Source organism: Ptychodera flava, chromosome 13 (genome assembly GCF_041260155.1).
Source record: "Ptychodera flava strain L36383 chromosome 13, AS_Pfla_20210202, whole genome shotgun sequence".
NCBI lineage: Eukaryota > Metazoa > Hemichordata > Enteropneusta > Ptychoderidae > Ptychodera > Ptychodera flava.
Window position 1 is genome coordinate 32,002,206 of NC_091940.1, and position 18,166 is coordinate 32,020,371.

The window sequence follows — 18,166 nt, forward strand, 5'->3', positions numbered from 1 at the left end:
CTATCACTTTGACCACTCTTTTAATTGACCACTCTATTTTTTTCCTCAAAAAGTAATTTTATTTTATCCTTACCAAGTCAACCATAAACGGAAATTAGAACTTTCTCTATCTCTATTTATTTGACCACCCTATCATGACAAACTATTACGAGCGATTTCTTTTAGATAACATACAGGGCACAATAAATGAGGGTTCAGAATATGTCAAAGTTGGCATTCAGGAAAGTTGCCTTTACATGTTTTAATCCTCCAAGATGGTAGCATTTCACGATGACCTGTCAAAAAAGTTGAACTTTCTGATAATTCTACACTAAAATTATTTTGGCTTTGATGATTCCTAATTAATTCAATTATTTAAAATCATATTAATTATTTTTTTCTGGGTGAATTGATAGGGTTTATACAGTACAAGAATTACATACAATGTAAGTCAAATTTTGACCAAAATGACAAAAAATTCCTTAAAAATACAGATTTGCATATTTCATCACAATTTGAACAAATCTAAGTTGGGTTATCCCTAGGGACCTGTATACCAAACAACAAAGCTGTCTGACCAGCGGTTATGAAGAAGAAGATTTTTTACCAAAAACGCCTTTTTTGGCATTAATTTGCCTATTTTCAACAATATCAAAAAATTAAAAAAAGTAGTTTCTCAAAATCATATTTTAATCTACACCACAAATATCAAATCAGTAAGTACTGCGGTTCTCAAGATATTTGAGTGGACGGACGCCTCACAAACGGACATACATACATACATATACATACAGACTGACGACGGACGCCGGACGGATACCTATCCCAATACCTTCTATAGACTATAGTCTATAGTAGCTAAAAACTACCGTACATAGTTGTTTCCAACAGAATCTGTGATGTGATTAAGGACATTAGTTGTGAAGTAATTTTTGGATAGGTGCTGTTGTTAAATCAAAAATACGTAAGATTGCTCCAATTTTCTGTGCATTTTTAGTACAAGATCCATTCAAACTCTGTCTTTAAAGAAGATCTGTGTGCTCAAAAATTCAACCATTCATTTTCAAGTTGCTTATTAGGCCAAAAAAAAAAGAGAAATGTTTCTGGTCAGCGCGCGTGTCACTTGAACAACAGCATGTCACCCTTTTTTTTTCTGTTTGTGGCCGGCGGCCGTGGCTGCCACCAAACCAAATGGCTGAAGAGAAAGAGAAAATTCTTTGGGGACATGATCAGTGACTGCATGAACAGTATATATGTGACTATATTGATAAAACTATAAAACTGACCCTCCTCCCTCCTTGAGGCAAAAAAAATAAAATAAAATGCGCGTCGCCGCACCATTTTTTAAGAAAGACCTGACCAGAAACATTTCTTTTTTTTTTTTTTTGGCTTACATGAGGGAAACCGGTGAAACCAGAACTGCTGACTGTAGTGCAAAGTCTGTTCCAATGATTGCAATATGTAGGAAATTCTATTGATATTTCCTTTATGTTTTCTTTCCTGTATGCAGTTAGAGTTAAAGTGCAAACACTCTGCAATGGTCATCCATTACCCAAAGTCCTTGTAGTAGAGTCTGGAACTCTGCTTATTAACAAGAATGGTTTTCTTTATAGACTAGATCTGCTGAAGAATTTTCCAGTTGACTTTTTTTTATAGTGTGAAATCACGTGTCCTATAGCAGCAGTGAAATGTAAATATGAAAGAGGGTGGTTCGTATCATGATGGACTTTGCGTATGGAATATCAATTTTCTTGAAACTAAAGAGACATCTACAGGTTTAGTATTATGGTTAATGCTGTAACTGCCCACAAGACACATGATCTCATCTCTCCAGTACTGGATTTTGCAAAAATAAATAAAATGGGAATTCCCCAAATCCAACTTTGCTAGGAACAAACACCTTAATACAGTACAGAAATACTGAAGTGCTGGGCCTTGAGTCGATGGACTGCCTTTCCATGATACTTTAATATCCTGGGATGCTATTTTGAGTGAAAGCTTCAAATAGTGTTTCGGGAGGATTATAATTTTTCTACTGCATCAGTTTACAGCTTCTTGTAAGTTTCTGTTCTTTAGAGAAACCTGTCTGTCTTCACAGATTGGATCAATTATATTAAAACCACACCCAGTGTGCAGTTCTTTCGAGGGTAATTTTAAACACTCTACTTGGAGGACAGTAGCATTGATGATAGAGTTCATATAGTTGGGTTTAAAATTTGGTTGTTAGGATAACTGATCAAATTCCTTTTTTGTTTCTTTAGTCACAGCTTTAGCTGTTACAATTTACCACAATGAGAGCGTATTGCACAGCATATGTACACATGCAGTACATGGTTATAGAATATCACAGCTGTCACAAAGCATATAGTTTATGAGCAGATTTAAAAATTCAAACACAGACTTCATATTAAAACCTGGGAAAGACAGCACCACAGGCTGCTCTGTATCCTATAAATGGTAAACTTCATGCAAAAACATCAATAGACCCAATATTCTCAGGTGAACTCTTCCAAAACAGATTTTTGATCAATTTGTTTAATATCGCCCCTCAAAAATTGTGGATATTAGCATTTCCAAGGAGTTAATTTATTTCAATTATTGTTTAAAATTATGGAAAATTTTATTCCATACCTCACATTATCATTTTAAAGTGGAGAGTTGAAATTCAAGGACGTGCGGTGTGGCGCCCTCTAGTGTTCAACCAGTGATGTAATTTTGTTTATGGACAACGTTGAAGAAGTGTGTACATTATGCAGAATTACTGAATATCTTAATGATATTGACATCACCATCACCTGTCATCACTTATCTCTCAGCTGTTTATCAGTACATGTTGGTAAAGTACGAAGCTCACCTCACAAAACATAACTTCTGGACTGGTAATTTAATTTTTGAAAGAATTTGTCTAAAATGGGAGTCACGGTATGTCAAGCTGTGGGAAAGCAACGTAAACCCAAAGCAACAAAAAGTTCACATCACACATTTTATTTCATGCTGAGGTATAAAGTCTTAAGTTAGGAAGGAACTCTGCTAAGGCTTGAATCAGAAAGTGTGGTAAAAACTACAAAATGTTCATGTCAACATTCACAATACACACTGGCAAACTTTGTGTTTACTGTCAGTTTTTCATTTGATTTCCACTCCTGGCAAGAGTCAATCAAACACATGGTAAATCGCATACCTATCAAGGGTACGAGGAAAGTATTTGTGTGAATACGATGATACATATCTATGTTAAAAATACTCATTTCATCATCACACTGGAGTTCCTTCATTGAGTTGGCTATCTCCTTTCATTTCCAACTGATTGATGTCTTTTCTGATTTGTTCCATGTTAATGCCCTGTGCCGTCTCATCAGTTCCTTGTACATCAGTGTCTTTGACGGCATCAAGATATGAGAAATATGTACACCTTCTGCCTGTCACAGGATCTACGGTCCTTCCAACTTCATAGACAATCTTTTCCAGTGAATGGTGGATCAGCTTTGATCTTGGTACTGGCAATTCTTGTATTAACACAACATCACCTGCTTTGAGTTCCTTGCCTTCATCAACATGCACATAGCACACTTTGGGTTTGTTGAAGTACTGTAAGAGACATGAAAGAATCATTTTAGTACTTGGTATATGTATGACACTGAAAGCATACCAGTACAGCATCAAACGACATTTCCTGCTTGAATTGAGAACTATAGTAAAATGTCTGGGGAAATTGGGACATTTTTTATATTCAGTGAGTCTTTTATAATGTGTATATTGAGTTTGATTGAAGTAAAGTCTACCTTTGTCCAGACAAAACATTGGCAAAGAACATTGGTGATGACGATGATGATGTTGATGATGATGATGATGATGATGAGGGTGAATTGCTTTGTTTTAAAAATTATCTTCAGAAGGGGAGGGACACTTTGATACTATCAATACCATGGAGCCTGAGGTAAATCTTTTTCCCTCCATGCTACTGCACTACAACACGCACATATATGCCATGGAGGTCAAGGGAGAAGAAAATTGAAGGTGCTGCTAAGATATATTCTAAAAATAAAACAAGGGAAAAGTATTTTGGTTCATTCACGTTCACATGCATTTACACTTAGAAGAGGTATTTGTACGCCTTTCCCTCTATGAATTCTGAGAACAAAAGACGTTTTACAACAAGGGTGCATCCATGAACACCAGATATGAAGCCTTGATGAAGGGATGGATATAACACTTGAACACAGTGATATGCCCAGAACCAGAACGTGTACAGTACATTCCTACCTTCATAACATACTCGTCGAGTTCCAAGTTCAACACCTTCACTTTTGCCGTTCTATCGACAGTCTTACCGAACACTTGGCCTAAAAGGAGCCGTAACTTTGGAACAACTTGTTGTGCCATTTAAAATGTCTAAAGGAGGAAAGTTAATTGATTTTCAATGAGATTTGGAGAACGCAGCCGATAAGTTCCTAGCACTGAGCAGCATGTGTATGTTAGAGTGAAGGGTTATCACGCATGCGTATTGTAACAACTTACCTGAAAACTGACAAAATGGCAGACAATCAAGAGAAGGGAATGTCAATATTCTTGGACGTGAGTACAGTTGATAATGACGCGCCAGTCGTACAAGTTTCAATTATTGTGACAGTGTATATTTGAGTAACCGCTGTGGTCCTATCCCGGGTTCTATCTACTTTGCTCTAGATATGATAAGAAGTTTGATATGCCGGTATGCCACTGTCTCACGGCAGTTGGTAGTTTGTCGCAGGGTGACCGGACGAGAGGCCCTCCTATTCCCTACAATGGGGCTGACACAAGTTTTCTAAGAGTGAATGCTCGAAATCGAAGGCATAAAGGGGGACCCAGGTAGTGGTAAATTGTACAAATTCACCTTAAGTATGCAACAGTTGTGCACATTTATGTCTATGAACAAGGTAATGACGTGAAAATCTTGAAGTTTACGAACACATTTTGTCAACAAATGTCAGACGGGACGCCATCTTGGAAGTCGTCTACTCGCACGCGAATGGTCACTATGAGAGATCGCCTGAACGGAAACACTTGCATTTCACAGTGAATGTTGTGAAGACTAGGAAGTCAAGATGAGTGCAAAAATTTCCTAAAAGGTTTTTTTTCTTCCAAGAAACTGCTGACGAAATTTTTACTTTGAAACGGCTATGACTTTTGGCATCATTTTCAAGGAGGGAAGAAATGGCCATGCGGGCAAATTGTACCTTATATATTTTTCTACTTGTTTTGTGCTTTAAAATAGCTCAGCTATGCAGCGCAAATTAGCGCCCACGGTTTTTTAAAAGCAGGAAGTAAAGTTCGCAATAGTGCCGTACTTGAACAACGTGCTTTTCACTGGTGCGCACCTGTCTCTGACCAGAAACAATGGCTTGTATCCATGATACTGTAAACACAAAGGTCAGCCTAAGGACAATCTTCCATTTTCTTTCACTGTGACTCATCAACCCATACAATATTCTCACAGAAATAATTTGGAAACTATCAATGCACCTTTCACGAGACTCATTATTGTACAGTTAGTCATCTTTGAGCCATTTTAACAATATTTGATCCGATTTTTGGTCATATTGTCTCATTATTCCTCATTACAATATTCCCAGGGAAAGAATTTGGAAACTTTGATTTTCCAGAGGCTGCCAAATTGTGATCATGCTAATTAGCCAAATTATTTTTGCAGATTTGGACTTTGTACCAACACTTTCAACAGGTGCCATCAAGATTTTGGCAAAAAAAATCAGTTTTAAAAATCGTCCGGTCTCCCGGCAGTTGGTAGTTTGTCGCACGGTGATGGGCGGGGCCCGTAACGCAAAGTGATATCTCGTAATCATTGTATCGTAACAATTCCTAGAAATGCAGAATCATATGATACAGGTACTAACTACACAAAAATATTAGAGTGATATGGAAGCAGTGCACTGCAGTCCATAGTTTACACTGACAGCAACGTCACCCCATCCGTATGGCTATATGTAGTGCGCTGATTGATCATGCACTGTTGTTGGCCAATCAGATGTCAATCGGCCAATCAGAGTGTCCCATGGTTCGGCAAGTTTTCCGCAGCAGAGAGAAGTCGTGAAAAACATTATTGTATCTCAGGCATGGCTGTTTAATATCCACTCTTTATCTCCAAAACTCATCGCAATAAACTTTGCCTATTAAACCGTTACACGCCACTATAATTTCATCAACTTCTCTTATTTCTTGTTTTCAATCTTTTCATAGGTGTTCAGGAGAGCAGATAAAAATGGTACTGGTTAATTTTACATTACTTCATTTTCCTTTACTGTATTATGTAAAGTCATGTAAAGATTTGAGTTTTTTCCACAATAGTAAATACTTTTTCAGGGAATGTTTGTTTTTCAAAAGTCAGCAGCAAATAATTGTACAGTTTACAGAGTTTGATTATTTTTATTCTTCTCAAACAAAGTCATCATTTTTGTTATGTAGATGATAATGCATTATCGCTAGAAGAATTCAAGTCATTCTTTGCTGATGGAGTTGTGGACTCGGAGGAACTGGAGAAACTGTTTCATGAGATTGACACTCACAACACCAATAACATAGACACTGGAGAACTGTGTGGTAAGTGTGAGCCATAATTTTCAATGCATGTGGTCTAAGATATATGTAGATTAAAATCACATTTTTGTTTCATAGCACAGGGGGGGGGGGGGGGGGGGGGTTTAATTGGCAAGGCAAACATTACAAAGCTGAAAGTTATATAACAGTATATTAACAAACAGTTGTAGGAGCCACTGTCAGGGGAGGTACCAGAAGTATATTTCACAAGATCACGGTCCCTCCACACTGTGACAAGATGTAATGTCCTTCTGAATAAAAATGTGAATGAAGTTCCCTGTTTCCATTAAATTGACAAACCTAGAATAGCTCTGATTGCAATGACATCGTTTTCTCTCTTATTAATATGCATAGATAAATATCTGTCCGTATTTGCCACACAAACAATGAAAGTAAAATCTGCTAATGTTACAATGGCTACTAAAAGTCACACTCAATATTCATATGAATTTATGGCTCAGACTCCAAGCTGCAATAACAGCCATGCATACAACAACAAAATTTGTCCGATTTTTAGGCAGCGTTGTAAAGTCGCGTGCGTACAGCTTTATTAGCTCCGCTGTCAGCGACGCGGAGCTTATCAAATAGGTTGATTTTCTGTCGTCGTCCGTCGTCGTCGTCCGTCGTCCGTCGTCGTCCGTCAACAATTGCCTTCTCCTCTGAAACCGCAAGTCCGATTGCTTTGAAATTGTATGTGCAGTTCACTTGGGGTAACCTCACTTGAGTTTGAACAAATCGTGTGAAATTTGCATATTTGTATTTTTGGGGCATTTTTTGGTGTTTTTGGTAAAAAAATCTTCTTCTCTAAAACCGCTTGTCCGATTGCTTTGAAATTTGATATGCAGTTGACTTAGGGTGACTTCAGTCAGATTTGTTCAAATCGTGGTGAAATTTGCATATTTGTATTTTTAAGGCAATTTTGTCATTTTTGGTAAAAAGATCTTTAAAAATCTTCTTCTTCAAAACTACCAGTCAGATAGCTTTGATATTTGGTACATATGTCCCTAGGGATGATCTTTTTCAGATTTGTTCAAATTGTGGAGAAATATGTAAATTTGCATTTTTAAGGCAATTTTTGCCATTTTTAGTCACAAAATGTATTTCTCAAAAAGTACTGGTCTGATAGTTTTGAAATTTGGTATACAGGTTTCTACAGATGAACTAAGTAATATATATTGAATCTCTGATGAAATCTGTAATTTTGTAATTTTGGGGCAATTTTTGCCATTTTTGGTGAAAAAATGTGTATTTTCAACACTACTCATCTGATAGCTTTGAAACTTGGTTTACAGGTTCCTGCAGATAAACTGAATGATATTTGTTGAAATTATGATGAAATCTTTAATTTTGTATTTTTGGGGCAATTTTTGCCATTTTTGGTCAAAAAATGTGTATTTCCAAAACTTGTCATCTGATAGCATTGCAATTTGGTATACAGGTTCCTACAGATCACCTTCATGATATTTATTGAAATTATGATGAAATCTGCAATTTTGTAATTTTGGGGCAATTTTTGCAATTTTTGGTCAAAAAATGTGTATTTCCAAAACTACTCATCTTATAGCTTTAAAATTTGGTATACAGGTTTCTATAGATGAACTTAAAAGTATTTATTGAAATTATGATGAAATCTGCAATTTGAATTTTTTGGGCAATTTTTTCCATTTTTGGTCAAAAAATTTGTTTCTCAAAAAGTACTGGTCTAACAGCTTTGAAATATGGTATACAGGTTTCTATAGATGAACCAAATTTAATCTTTTGAAATTATGATGAAATCTGCAATTTTTGTTTTTTGGGGCAATTGTAGTGGCCATGTTTGGTCAAAAATTTTACTCTCAAAAAACTACTCATCAGATAGCTTTGGTTGACATGTTCTTAGGGATGATCTGATGTGATATATTCAAAGTATGATGAAATCTTCAATTGTGTATTTTGCAGCTATTTTAGCCACTTTTTTCTGGCCACTGCATTGAGCTATCAAAGATTTCCACCTTCTCATCAACATGTATCAAAAATAGTTATTCTGTACATAAACACAGCGGAGCTATATTGGCCGCTAGGTCGCTTGTTTAGTAAAAAAGCTGAAATTGCGATCAACGCTATTGTACAAACTTAGAGATGGAAATAAGTCACATGTCTACAGACATCACTCTGATGACATCAAAATATTTGCTCATATGACACCAGACACATTTTGGTCATTGACAGAGGACATCCGATAAAGTAGATCAAAATACTTAGCTGTAATTCTTAAGTCTGCCTTTACAACACCATTATCTAAGTTCTTTATTAGTTTGATAAGAGATTCTAACTTCATACTGCTTTCTTCGACAGCATATTTCTCTCAGCACCTTGGTCCATTCAGGGAAATATTTGCAGCATTGGAGGATGTGTCGGGGTCTGTTACCAAAGCCTTACAATCCACTGCCAAGGTAAAATGCTCACTGAATATTCATTCACTCCAGATTGGAAGAAATGGGTGGCTTGTTGTATCTCTAACTTCATTTATTCATTATGCTGGTAAATATTTGAGACCCCTTCCCATGTTAAAAGTTGCATTTACCTCTGTTGTGTGTGCAGTGGTTGATGAATGCTGACCATCTAAAAGTTATTGAGGATTTTTTGCTCATGGTTTACTCACAGACCAATATTAGGCATGTTCCATCTGTGTTGGGAGGAGGGACACCATGGTGTATGCCTTTCAAGAATATAATACCATCTTTGATCGATTATAAAGATTTTTCCGAAACAAGTTGAGCTGAATGACATCAGGGAGCAAAGCTACTGGAAAATTTGTCTGTCAAACAACTTTATTTTATAAATTTTCCTGCCTCCCAGTTCATTCCTTTTTGTGTATTTCTTCCTAGAGCTACCCAGAGGCCTCATTCAATGAACAGTTTAGTACCAGATTTCTACTGAAAGAAGTTGTGAATCAGCTTAGTGCTCTACAGTATCCAATCGATGCAGCATCTGATCACATGGAAGAAGAGGCAATCAAAGACAGGTCTGTATATACATATATACATACATATATATATACTGTATGTATGTGTATAGAGAGAGAGAGAGAGAGAGAGAGAGAAAACATACAGAAATAATGAAAGTACAAGAATTAAACCTTTGCACAAACTGTCCTCATTGAAACTTTCAACTATTCTCATATCAAATGGAGAATAAAAATCAGGGGTCAGTGTGCAAAGTTTGGTACCAGGGAAACAAATTACCTATCATTTACCGATATTTGAAATTCAAAATGGCTGCCATCCCTTGTTAAATATGTGAAAAGGGAAAATTTTATATATTTGAAAATGTTATTGAGTCTTTGAAGGAAGCTTATTTTTTATTGGCTTACATTGCTTTCCCACAGACCAACCAAGAGTCAGGCAGAGAATGTAGAAGCCATCGTTCCTTCCAAAGCAGGATGGATCAAGAGAAGAGAGAGACAGCAAGCCCTTGCCACTCAAACAAGTGTCCCTTACGAAAGTATGAATTTCAGTCAGCAATAAGTATACTAGACAAAGTCCCACTCTCACTGTTTGTTTATCAACATAAATTTGACTCCTTTCATGCAAACCTTTCATTCTCATTGCCCTGTGTGTAGATCCACCCTCCTTATTGAAAGGCCAGGGCATATACTATAGTCTGTAGGTGAGAGAGTGAAACACAGAGAGTTTCTATGAAATATGCATCCATGGCCAGAAGTCGGGATTTTTTCATTTAGACATTTTACATTTTAGTAGAGCATGTTTGACATGTTAGGTCGGAACTAACGTGACCAAAAAAGCCAAACTTGCAAACCTATCGTGTATCGTGCATACCCAACATATCCGCACCTATCGTTTCTAAAATGTCTAACGTGTATGTCAGGTCGGAACTAACGTGCCTAAAATGCCAAACGTGCAAACCTATCGTGTATCGTGCAGACCTAACGTTAAAGAACCTATGTCTAACATGTATAGCATTTTAGGGCGTACAAATAAGTCCTATTCTATCATGCCAATCATGCAACCTATCGTGTATCGTGCACGCCCAACATGTATGCACCTATCGTGTCCAAAGTGTCTAACGTGTATATCATGACTGTAAACGATCTGTCTCAAGATTCACGTGATGGCCTACAAACACGGTAAGGTCTAACTCTATCATGCCAATCGTGCAAACCTATCTTGTATCGTGCAGACCTAACGTGTACGGACCTAAAGTGTCTAAAATGTCAAACGTGCATGTCATTTTAGGTTCACAACATGGGTCAAAATCTATCATGCCAATCGTGCAAAACTATCGTGTATCGTGCAGACGTACGGACCTAAAGTGTCTAAAATGTCAAACGTGCACGTCATTTTAGGTTCTTAACATGGGTCAAGTCTATCATGCCAATCGTGCAAACCTATCGTGTAACCTGCCGACCTAACGTGTACGGACCTAACGTGTCTAAAATGTCTAACGTGTATCTCATGACTGTACCATTCAACTTATCTGGAGACCCTAAAATGACATACACCTTAGACATTTTAGACACATTAGATCCTTACACGTTAGGTATGCACGATACACGATAGGTTTGCATGATTGCAAAATCTATTATGCCAATCGTGCAAACCTATCGTGTATCGTGCACACCTAACGTGTACGGACCTAACGTGTCTAAAATGTCTAACGTGTATGTCATTTTAGGTTCTCCACATGAGTCAAACTCTATGTGCCAATCGTGCAAACCTATCGTGTATCGTGCAAACCTAACGTGGTCAGCACCTTACAGGATAGGTTTGCACGATTAGCATGATAGATTTTGACTCATGGACATCCTAAAATGACATACATGTTAGACATTTTAGACACTTTAGCTCCGTAAATCTTAGGTCAGCACCTTATACGATATGTCTCAAGATTCACGTGATGGCCTACAAACACGGTAAGGTCTAACTCTATCATGCCAATCGTGCAAACCTATCTTGTATCGTGCAGACCTAACGTGTACGGACCTAACGTGTCTAAAATGTCTAACGTGTATGTCATTTTAGGTTCTCCACATGAGTCAAAATCTATCATGCCAATCGTGCAAACCTATCGTGTATCGTGACACCTAACGTGTACGGACCTAACGTGTCTAAAATGTCTAACATGTATGTCATTTTAGCTTCTCCACATGAGTCAAAATCTATTATGCCAATCGTGCAAACCTATCGTGTATCGTGCAAACCTAACGTGTACGGACCTAACGTGTCTAAAATGTCTAACGTGTATGTCATTTTAGGTTTTCAACATGACTCCAATTTCTATCATGCCAATCGCGCAAACCTACCGTGTATCGTGCAAACCTAAAGTGTACGGACCGAACGTGTCTAAAATGTCTAACGTGTATGTCATTTTAGGTTCTCAAGTTGACTCCAATTTCTATCATGCCAATCATGCAAACCTATCGTGTATCGTGCAAACCTAACGTGTACGGACCTAACGTGTCTAAAATGTCTAACGTGTATGTCATTTTAGGTTTTCAACATCGGTCAAAATCTATCATGCCAATCGTGCAAACCTATCGTGTATCGTGCAGACGTACGGACCTAAAGTGTCTAAAATGTCAAACGTGCACGTCATTTTAGGTTTTCAACATCGGTCAAAATCTACCATACCAATCATGCTAACCTATCTTGTATCGTGCAGACCTAGCGTGTACGGACCTAAAGTGTCTAAAATGTCAAACGTGCATGTCATTTTAGGTTCACAACATGGGTCAAAATCTATCATGCCAATCGTGCAAACCTATCGTGTATCGTGCAGACGTACGGACCTAAAGTGTCTAAAATGTCAAACGTGCACGTCATTTTAGGTTTCAACATCGGTCAAAATCTACCATACCAATCATGCTAACCTATCGTGTATCGTGCAAACCTAATGTGTACGGACCTAACGTGTCTAAAATGTCTAACGTGCAGACTTTTACAGTGTTTAGTCATGCACGTTTGTCCTACACGTTTGGTTCTATAATGTACAATGGCATACAATTGCCCATAGCACGATAGCTTCAACAATGTGAAACGTGCATTTTTACCAACTACTGGCCATAGCTCGAAATATGTGCATTAAGCAAGTGGTGTTGCTGTGAACAATTAAACATTCTCACTAAAACGCGCCATACCATTTACTGCATTCAAGGTTTATGCATAACCTCATTTTATTGAAAAATAAGCATTACATTTTTGGATTATGCCGATCAAGCTGCCTCTATTTTCTGTGATTTTTTCCACCTCATCTGACCTAACTCCTAACCTTTCTCAAGCTTTGTCAACATAAAAAGATTCCATGATTCATCATAGTTGATTAAGAACTCAAAAGACATTTCGGTTTCAGGTCTTGTCGGACTCTCAGGTCAAGTGGAACGTCTTCAGTCTCTGGTTGACAAACTGGAGCACAAGGTGACCTTTGACCCCATTGATGAAGAGGTTGTTGCCGAAGATGATGATGAAAACACTGTAAGTGTAAATTTCAGCTTGAAAGACTAGACAATGTCAACATTTTGTGTTATTTGCATTTCTAACTGAAGAATATACCTCAAATCCAAAATCTCTGAATCACTTGGTCATTCTGGAATCTGTTCAATGACTACTTTTATTCCCATACCCTTTCTAATGAGTTCACCCTCATCATAAAAAATAGTAGGACTGAACCAAAGTATGAGGGCCCAAGGGTCAGTTTTGGTGAAATCCCAACACATACTGTATACCCTGTGATAGCTTGCGTCATCCCAAATCACGTATGAATAATTTTGTATTTGATGCCCATATACCCTATGCATCCAAGATGCAAGGTACATAAATATTCCCTATTGAAAAGGAATCGTTACCATAAAATTTAAATACTGAAACAATGCTCATTAATATAATTTGCATAAAGAAATACTAATCCACCTTGCATCTTGCACTAAGTGCCTATGATATCTTGCCACATCTCAAAATCATGTGTAAATAATTTTGTATTTGATGATTTTTCACTCAGGTTGTTCTGGTGTGTCGCAACTTGTATGTAGATGAAGAAAAGTACAAGGAATTCAAAAGTAGTCTCACTACATACATAGAAGCGCTCGCTAAGGAAGATGGTTGCTTAAAGTAAGGATTTAATTTTTGCTGTCAGTTCAGGGTGAACAAAAAATCTGCGAAGTAACAGTTTTTCTATATTTTTTTGTGTTCAGTATGATTTAATGTCATGGTTTACGATCCAACATGACAGGCGAAGGGTATGATGCAAAATAGACTTGATTACTTTAATGTGTGCCAACAAAATTTTACAAAAAACCAGTTAACTATTTAGACTGAAAGTGATGCATAAGATGTGTTTTATTCTCATTAAATATCTATCATATCATACAGTTTCATCTATGCACAAGGATTTAACTGAAAAATGTGTTCCTGAAATGTTGCTTTGATTTATTTCCATCAGATGCCAAGAACTTCGAAACTGTGAAAGAAAAAAAACCTTGGCAAATCATTATTGTTCGCAGATGACAGGTTGGGCTAGGGTAAACAGGCTTCTTAATGATTTTCACATTGATGTGTGGTCTAATTGTGGTTTTGTAATCACATTTCATTTTGCAGTATCAGTGTCCGGAAATACTCTGACACAAATCACTTTGTCCTGTATCAAATATTTGATTCCATCGACTCATGGAAAAGGTGAGCCGCTCACATCTATTTGATGGCACAATTTACAATGAGAGAGTGCAACAACAGTCACAGCAAAATACATACATGTATGTTACAAAATTGTCATGTGAATTGAGTCTCCTGCAGAAAAATCGTTACATGTATCTTCAGATGGTGGATGTTTAGGCCTGAAGAAATCATTGCTATATTTGCTTGCCAACTCATCACATCAGATGCATTCTTTGGGTGGAGAGATACCACTGCGTCATATTATAATGGATCTTCCTCAGTTTTTGTCAGAATGCATGAATTTATACTTGCGGAAATATGACTGTCAACTGTGCTATTGCAGATAAGAAATCACCATTAACAGGGTCTCCATTGATCTCATTATTTTTCATTGTCTTGGGGGATTGTTTGTTGTACCGGGTAGTGTTCATGTTTCATAAACTAAAGCCACGGTTCAATACACTATGTAGTGCATTTTTCATAACTCATGCTGTCTAAATAATGGCAAAATTGACCCTGTGACATTGCACACAAACCGGTGGCAAACAGCAGAAGTGTAGATAAATGTATAAAGATACTTGTAGTATGCTTCTCAAGACTGAAAGATTCAAACTTTCATTCAAACTTTCCACAAGAAAGCATTAAACCATTCTCTTTCAACATCAAAAATAAAAAAGTACGGGTCACCATGCAAATTTTGGCACGAGAAGCAAATTACCCAGAATGTTATAGATTCTTTTAAATATAAAGTGGCTCTTATCCCCATGTAATGTCTACGGGAAAAGATTGAATTTTTCGTTTTCAAGAAAATGAGACTTAAATTTTATTCACTCCGTAAGAATCCAACTTGCATCTTATCAGCAAGGTATTCCAAAACTTTGAGTCCAAATTTTTTTATTTTATTTTTTATTTATTCTCGTAACAGCGCCAGCTGGCAGCCACTTACAGACAAGTAAAAAAAAAAAGAAATATAAAATATAAATCTATTTAAAGACAAAATTGAAAATGAAGAAACTACACACAAGAAACATACGACAGAAAGATTAAAATCACACAGACAAGACCGCAAAGATGTTTGTTTTGTAAAGTTGCATTGAATTGGCAAAGATGCCAATAATACTTGTACTGTTGAGTGAATTAAATAAGCGGGAAATGCGACCAATGAACCTTCTCTTTGTAACGTCTCTGTAAATGTCTCTCCCTTAGGTGCACCCTACATGTACGTTAAACATCAGAATATGTGTGTGTTACCTATAAAGTATGAAATGGTTTTATTAAGCTGTTGGCTTTGTGATAAAGATATCCACCAGATCAGATTTGTTGTAATATACCTACATCAAAATTGTTCTTTTCTTTTCTCCCATAGTCACTTTTCAGGGAAAATTTCGAAAACATTCCAACACAACAATGTAGACTACTTGGAAAAACCAGAGGCACTTAACACCATGGATATTCCAGGTAAGTTTGGATGATGAATCTGTGCAAAAGAAGAAAAATGGATCTTAATTACTTGACATGGACCATTTATGTGGTGCTTTAAAAGTTATTTTGATGAATTTTAAGTGTTACTGCCAGTTTCTGGTCATGCTGAAGCCAGCATGTAAGATAATGTTTTATTGTACACAGGTTATGGTAGGCATGTGAAGATGTCAGTCACCAAACAGTGTAGTTTTAGTAGGAGCTGATCTGTTAGGGACTAAGATTGACCCATCTGCTTTATTCTTTTTTGTTTCAGCAAAATGGTTGGAAGAAAAACGAGAAGCTCAACAGTGAAAACTGCATTTGAATTAATTGAAGATTTACACATGAACATACCGTTCCAAACATCGTCAAGTTTATGCAATATTATGGAAAAATTAGCAATCTCTGAATATTACCAATTTTGTAATCAATGTCTTTCTACTAATGGAAACAAGCTGTAAAACTTTAGGACCCTGCTGTAAGCCTGTTTGGAGATGTACCGCTGGGAGACTGAAATGGTGTAATTGATGTTACCAAAAAAATTGGACCATCAAATAATATTTAGTCATAGCTAACTATACATGTACATAGCTTGAGAAGATATATCCAGGGTGGGCGAATCCTATCAGTTTTGTGATCCCTGGCCGTGTATCAACTCAAGACTAGCAGTCCTGGAGTCTAATTTGCAAGTGCTGCAAATATTGTCTATCATTCAAGTGGGTTGATTGGTCTTGTTGACTGGTCGAATGACAAAGTCAGTGCTCAGAGTCAAAACTTTGGTGGGTACTACACAGCGGATGACTTGATTTGCCCAGCCTTGCGTGTGACAGCTTAATTGAAGAGTACCAGTACCAAAGAATTTTTGTCCTAATGAAATAATCCCTATATATTTTGATTTTTCTCCTTTTTGTAAACTTCTGCCACTAAGAATTGGATGTAGATGTCAGTCATTTGAGACTGTTCAGTTTGTGGCAGCTATCCCTTTACACACAACTGTGTTGACATACAGTTTGGGAAATTCATTAAAAATAACAAGCAGCTATCAGGGCATGTCACTATAGAATGTAGTTTGTCCAGGCAAAACTGAACCTGCCCTGATGGTTTTTGCTATGCCTCTCATCTCAGCAAACTGAACAGTAGCAATTATTATTATTATTTCCGTCTGCTCATAGGGCAGACAACTGTAACTTTCACCTAGACAGCTATGACTTTACCATCTTTTGGCAGGCAGAGAGGCTGTCAGTTTTGATTTACTTTGTGGTATACCAAGAGGAACTTGCTAAAATGCAGGAGTCAATATTAGTAAAACTTGCCAACTTTCCTCCTTTAGCAAAAGACACAGCATTCTCAATGTCGTAGTAGAAAGCGCATATTTCTGTAGCATTTAGTAAAAAAGGTTTCTTAGTGTCAAACATTCTTTTTCAGAGTACCATATGCCGTCTACCTTTTTTACTATTCTTATGATGATTTCAGACTTTAATGGTTAAACTAGTGTGTTTTCATTTTCTACAAATGTGTCGAAATTGTAAGGTATTTATCATTTGTGGTGTATAAACAGTCCTACACGTCCAGTTTGGCTGCTTGAAATCTTAAAGTATGTTCTGTATATATTTCCACTGCCTCTATGCAAATAAGCATGACTTTTCTCTGTAGTTGCAGCATTGTTGTTTATCGATATTTTTATAGTCAAATGTTTCTTTATACATCTTGTCATATAAATCTCATGTCATCGTAGTAAATTTTCCCTTACTTCTTGTATGTTCAGAGCTAGAGTGAAACTTAATTGTACACAAATGTGCTCTTTAAGCTAAAAAGACATAACCCAGTGAGCTTTCACTAATGCAAGAAAGTCCTATACATTACAATTACTGGTATAGGGCATCATGACACAAACAGATTTCCAGAAAATCTTCTTGAAGTTTTGGTGAGTTCATTATTGTAAAAGATTTTTCTGCAAATGGTCTCAATAGTCAGTTGATGTGTTAGTTCCATGAAGGATCTCCTATTCCACCATAGCTGAGCAATTTTCTGTACTGACATTCATTGCAGAGAAATAGAGTACAGGCTTGCATAAAGTGCATATTGAAAAGCCGTACAAGAAAGAGGTTTATGCTCGGGTTCTAATCTGTATGGCATTTTATTAGCAATTTGAATAAAGTGCATTGGAGCATTCGATAGCGTTATCTCACTGCTTAGCTAAGTAATGTGACTTACTTAAACAACTTGGCCTCATTTGTTTACTTTGCAATGAAAAGAAGAGTGGATTCTCTCTCAGTAGTGTAAGTACTTGAACAAATGTTCATATACTCACACTTCATCAGATAAAGTTTCATTGGTAAAGAGTTTTTTTTTTGAAGTGAGAAAACTTGACATGTATCAGAGCAGCTATGTGGACGATGTGGTGTCAGTGAAGCGCCCTCACTCGCCTCAAAATCTGTACTTTCATTGCTTTGCATTTTTAATAAACATTGTCTACCGTATAAAATGTA

The 18,166-nt window shown here is 36.9% G+C and overlaps 2 protein-coding genes across 2 annotated transcripts; one reads left to right on the forward strand and one right to left on the reverse strand.

The window, feature by feature from the left end:
* Positions 1 to 2,844: 2,844 nt before the first annotated feature.
* LOC139148184 (small ribosomal subunit protein uS17m-like) lies at positions 2,845 to 4,464 on the reverse strand. The gene is made up of 2 exons (XM_070719495.1): positions 4,243 to 4,464; positions 2,845 to 3,567 (listed from the first exon to the last, which is right to left on the reverse strand). The coding sequence occupies exons 1-2, from the start codon at positions 4,360 to 4,362 to the stop codon at positions 3,235 to 3,237; spliced, it is 453 nt and encodes a 150-aa protein (XP_070575596.1). The 5' UTR covers positions 4,363 to 4,464; the 3' UTR covers positions 2,845 to 3,234.
* On the forward strand, positions 4,421 to 18,166 carry LOC139148183 (N-terminal EF-hand calcium-binding protein 1-like). The gene is made up of 11 exons (XM_070719493.1): positions 4,421 to 4,554; positions 6,214 to 6,238; positions 6,439 to 6,573; positions 8,905 to 9,002; positions 9,438 to 9,574; positions 9,938 to 10,053; positions 12,919 to 13,040; positions 13,564 to 13,673; positions 14,160 to 14,237; positions 15,583 to 15,674; positions 15,952 to 18,166. Exons 1-11 carry the CDS (start codon positions 4,477 to 4,479, stop codon positions 15,987 to 15,989), a joined length of 1,029 nt encoding a protein of 342 aa, XP_070575594.1. The 5' UTR covers positions 4,421 to 4,476; the 3' UTR covers positions 15,990 to 18,166.

Coding starts and splice junctions, on each gene's coding strand:
- LOC139148184 (XM_070719495.1), bottom strand. CDS start 4,362: ATGGCACAACAAGTTGTTCCAAAGTTACGGCTCCTTTTAGGCCAAGTG. Junction 3,568..4,242: donor TCGACGAGTATGTTATGAAG/GTAGGAATGTAC, acceptor TGTCTCTTACAG/TACTTCAACAAACCCAAAGT.
- LOC139148183 (XM_070719493.1), top strand. CDS start 4,477: ATGCGTATTGTAACAACTTACCTGAAAACTGACAAAATGGCAGACAAT. Junction 4,555..6,213: donor GAATGTCAATATTCTTGGAC/GTGAGTACAGTT, acceptor ATCTTTTCATAG/GTGTTCAGGAGAGCAGATAA. Junction 6,574..8,904: donor AGACACTGGAGAACTGTGTG/GTAAGTGTGAGC, acceptor TTTCTTCGACAG/CATATTTCTCTCAGCACCTT.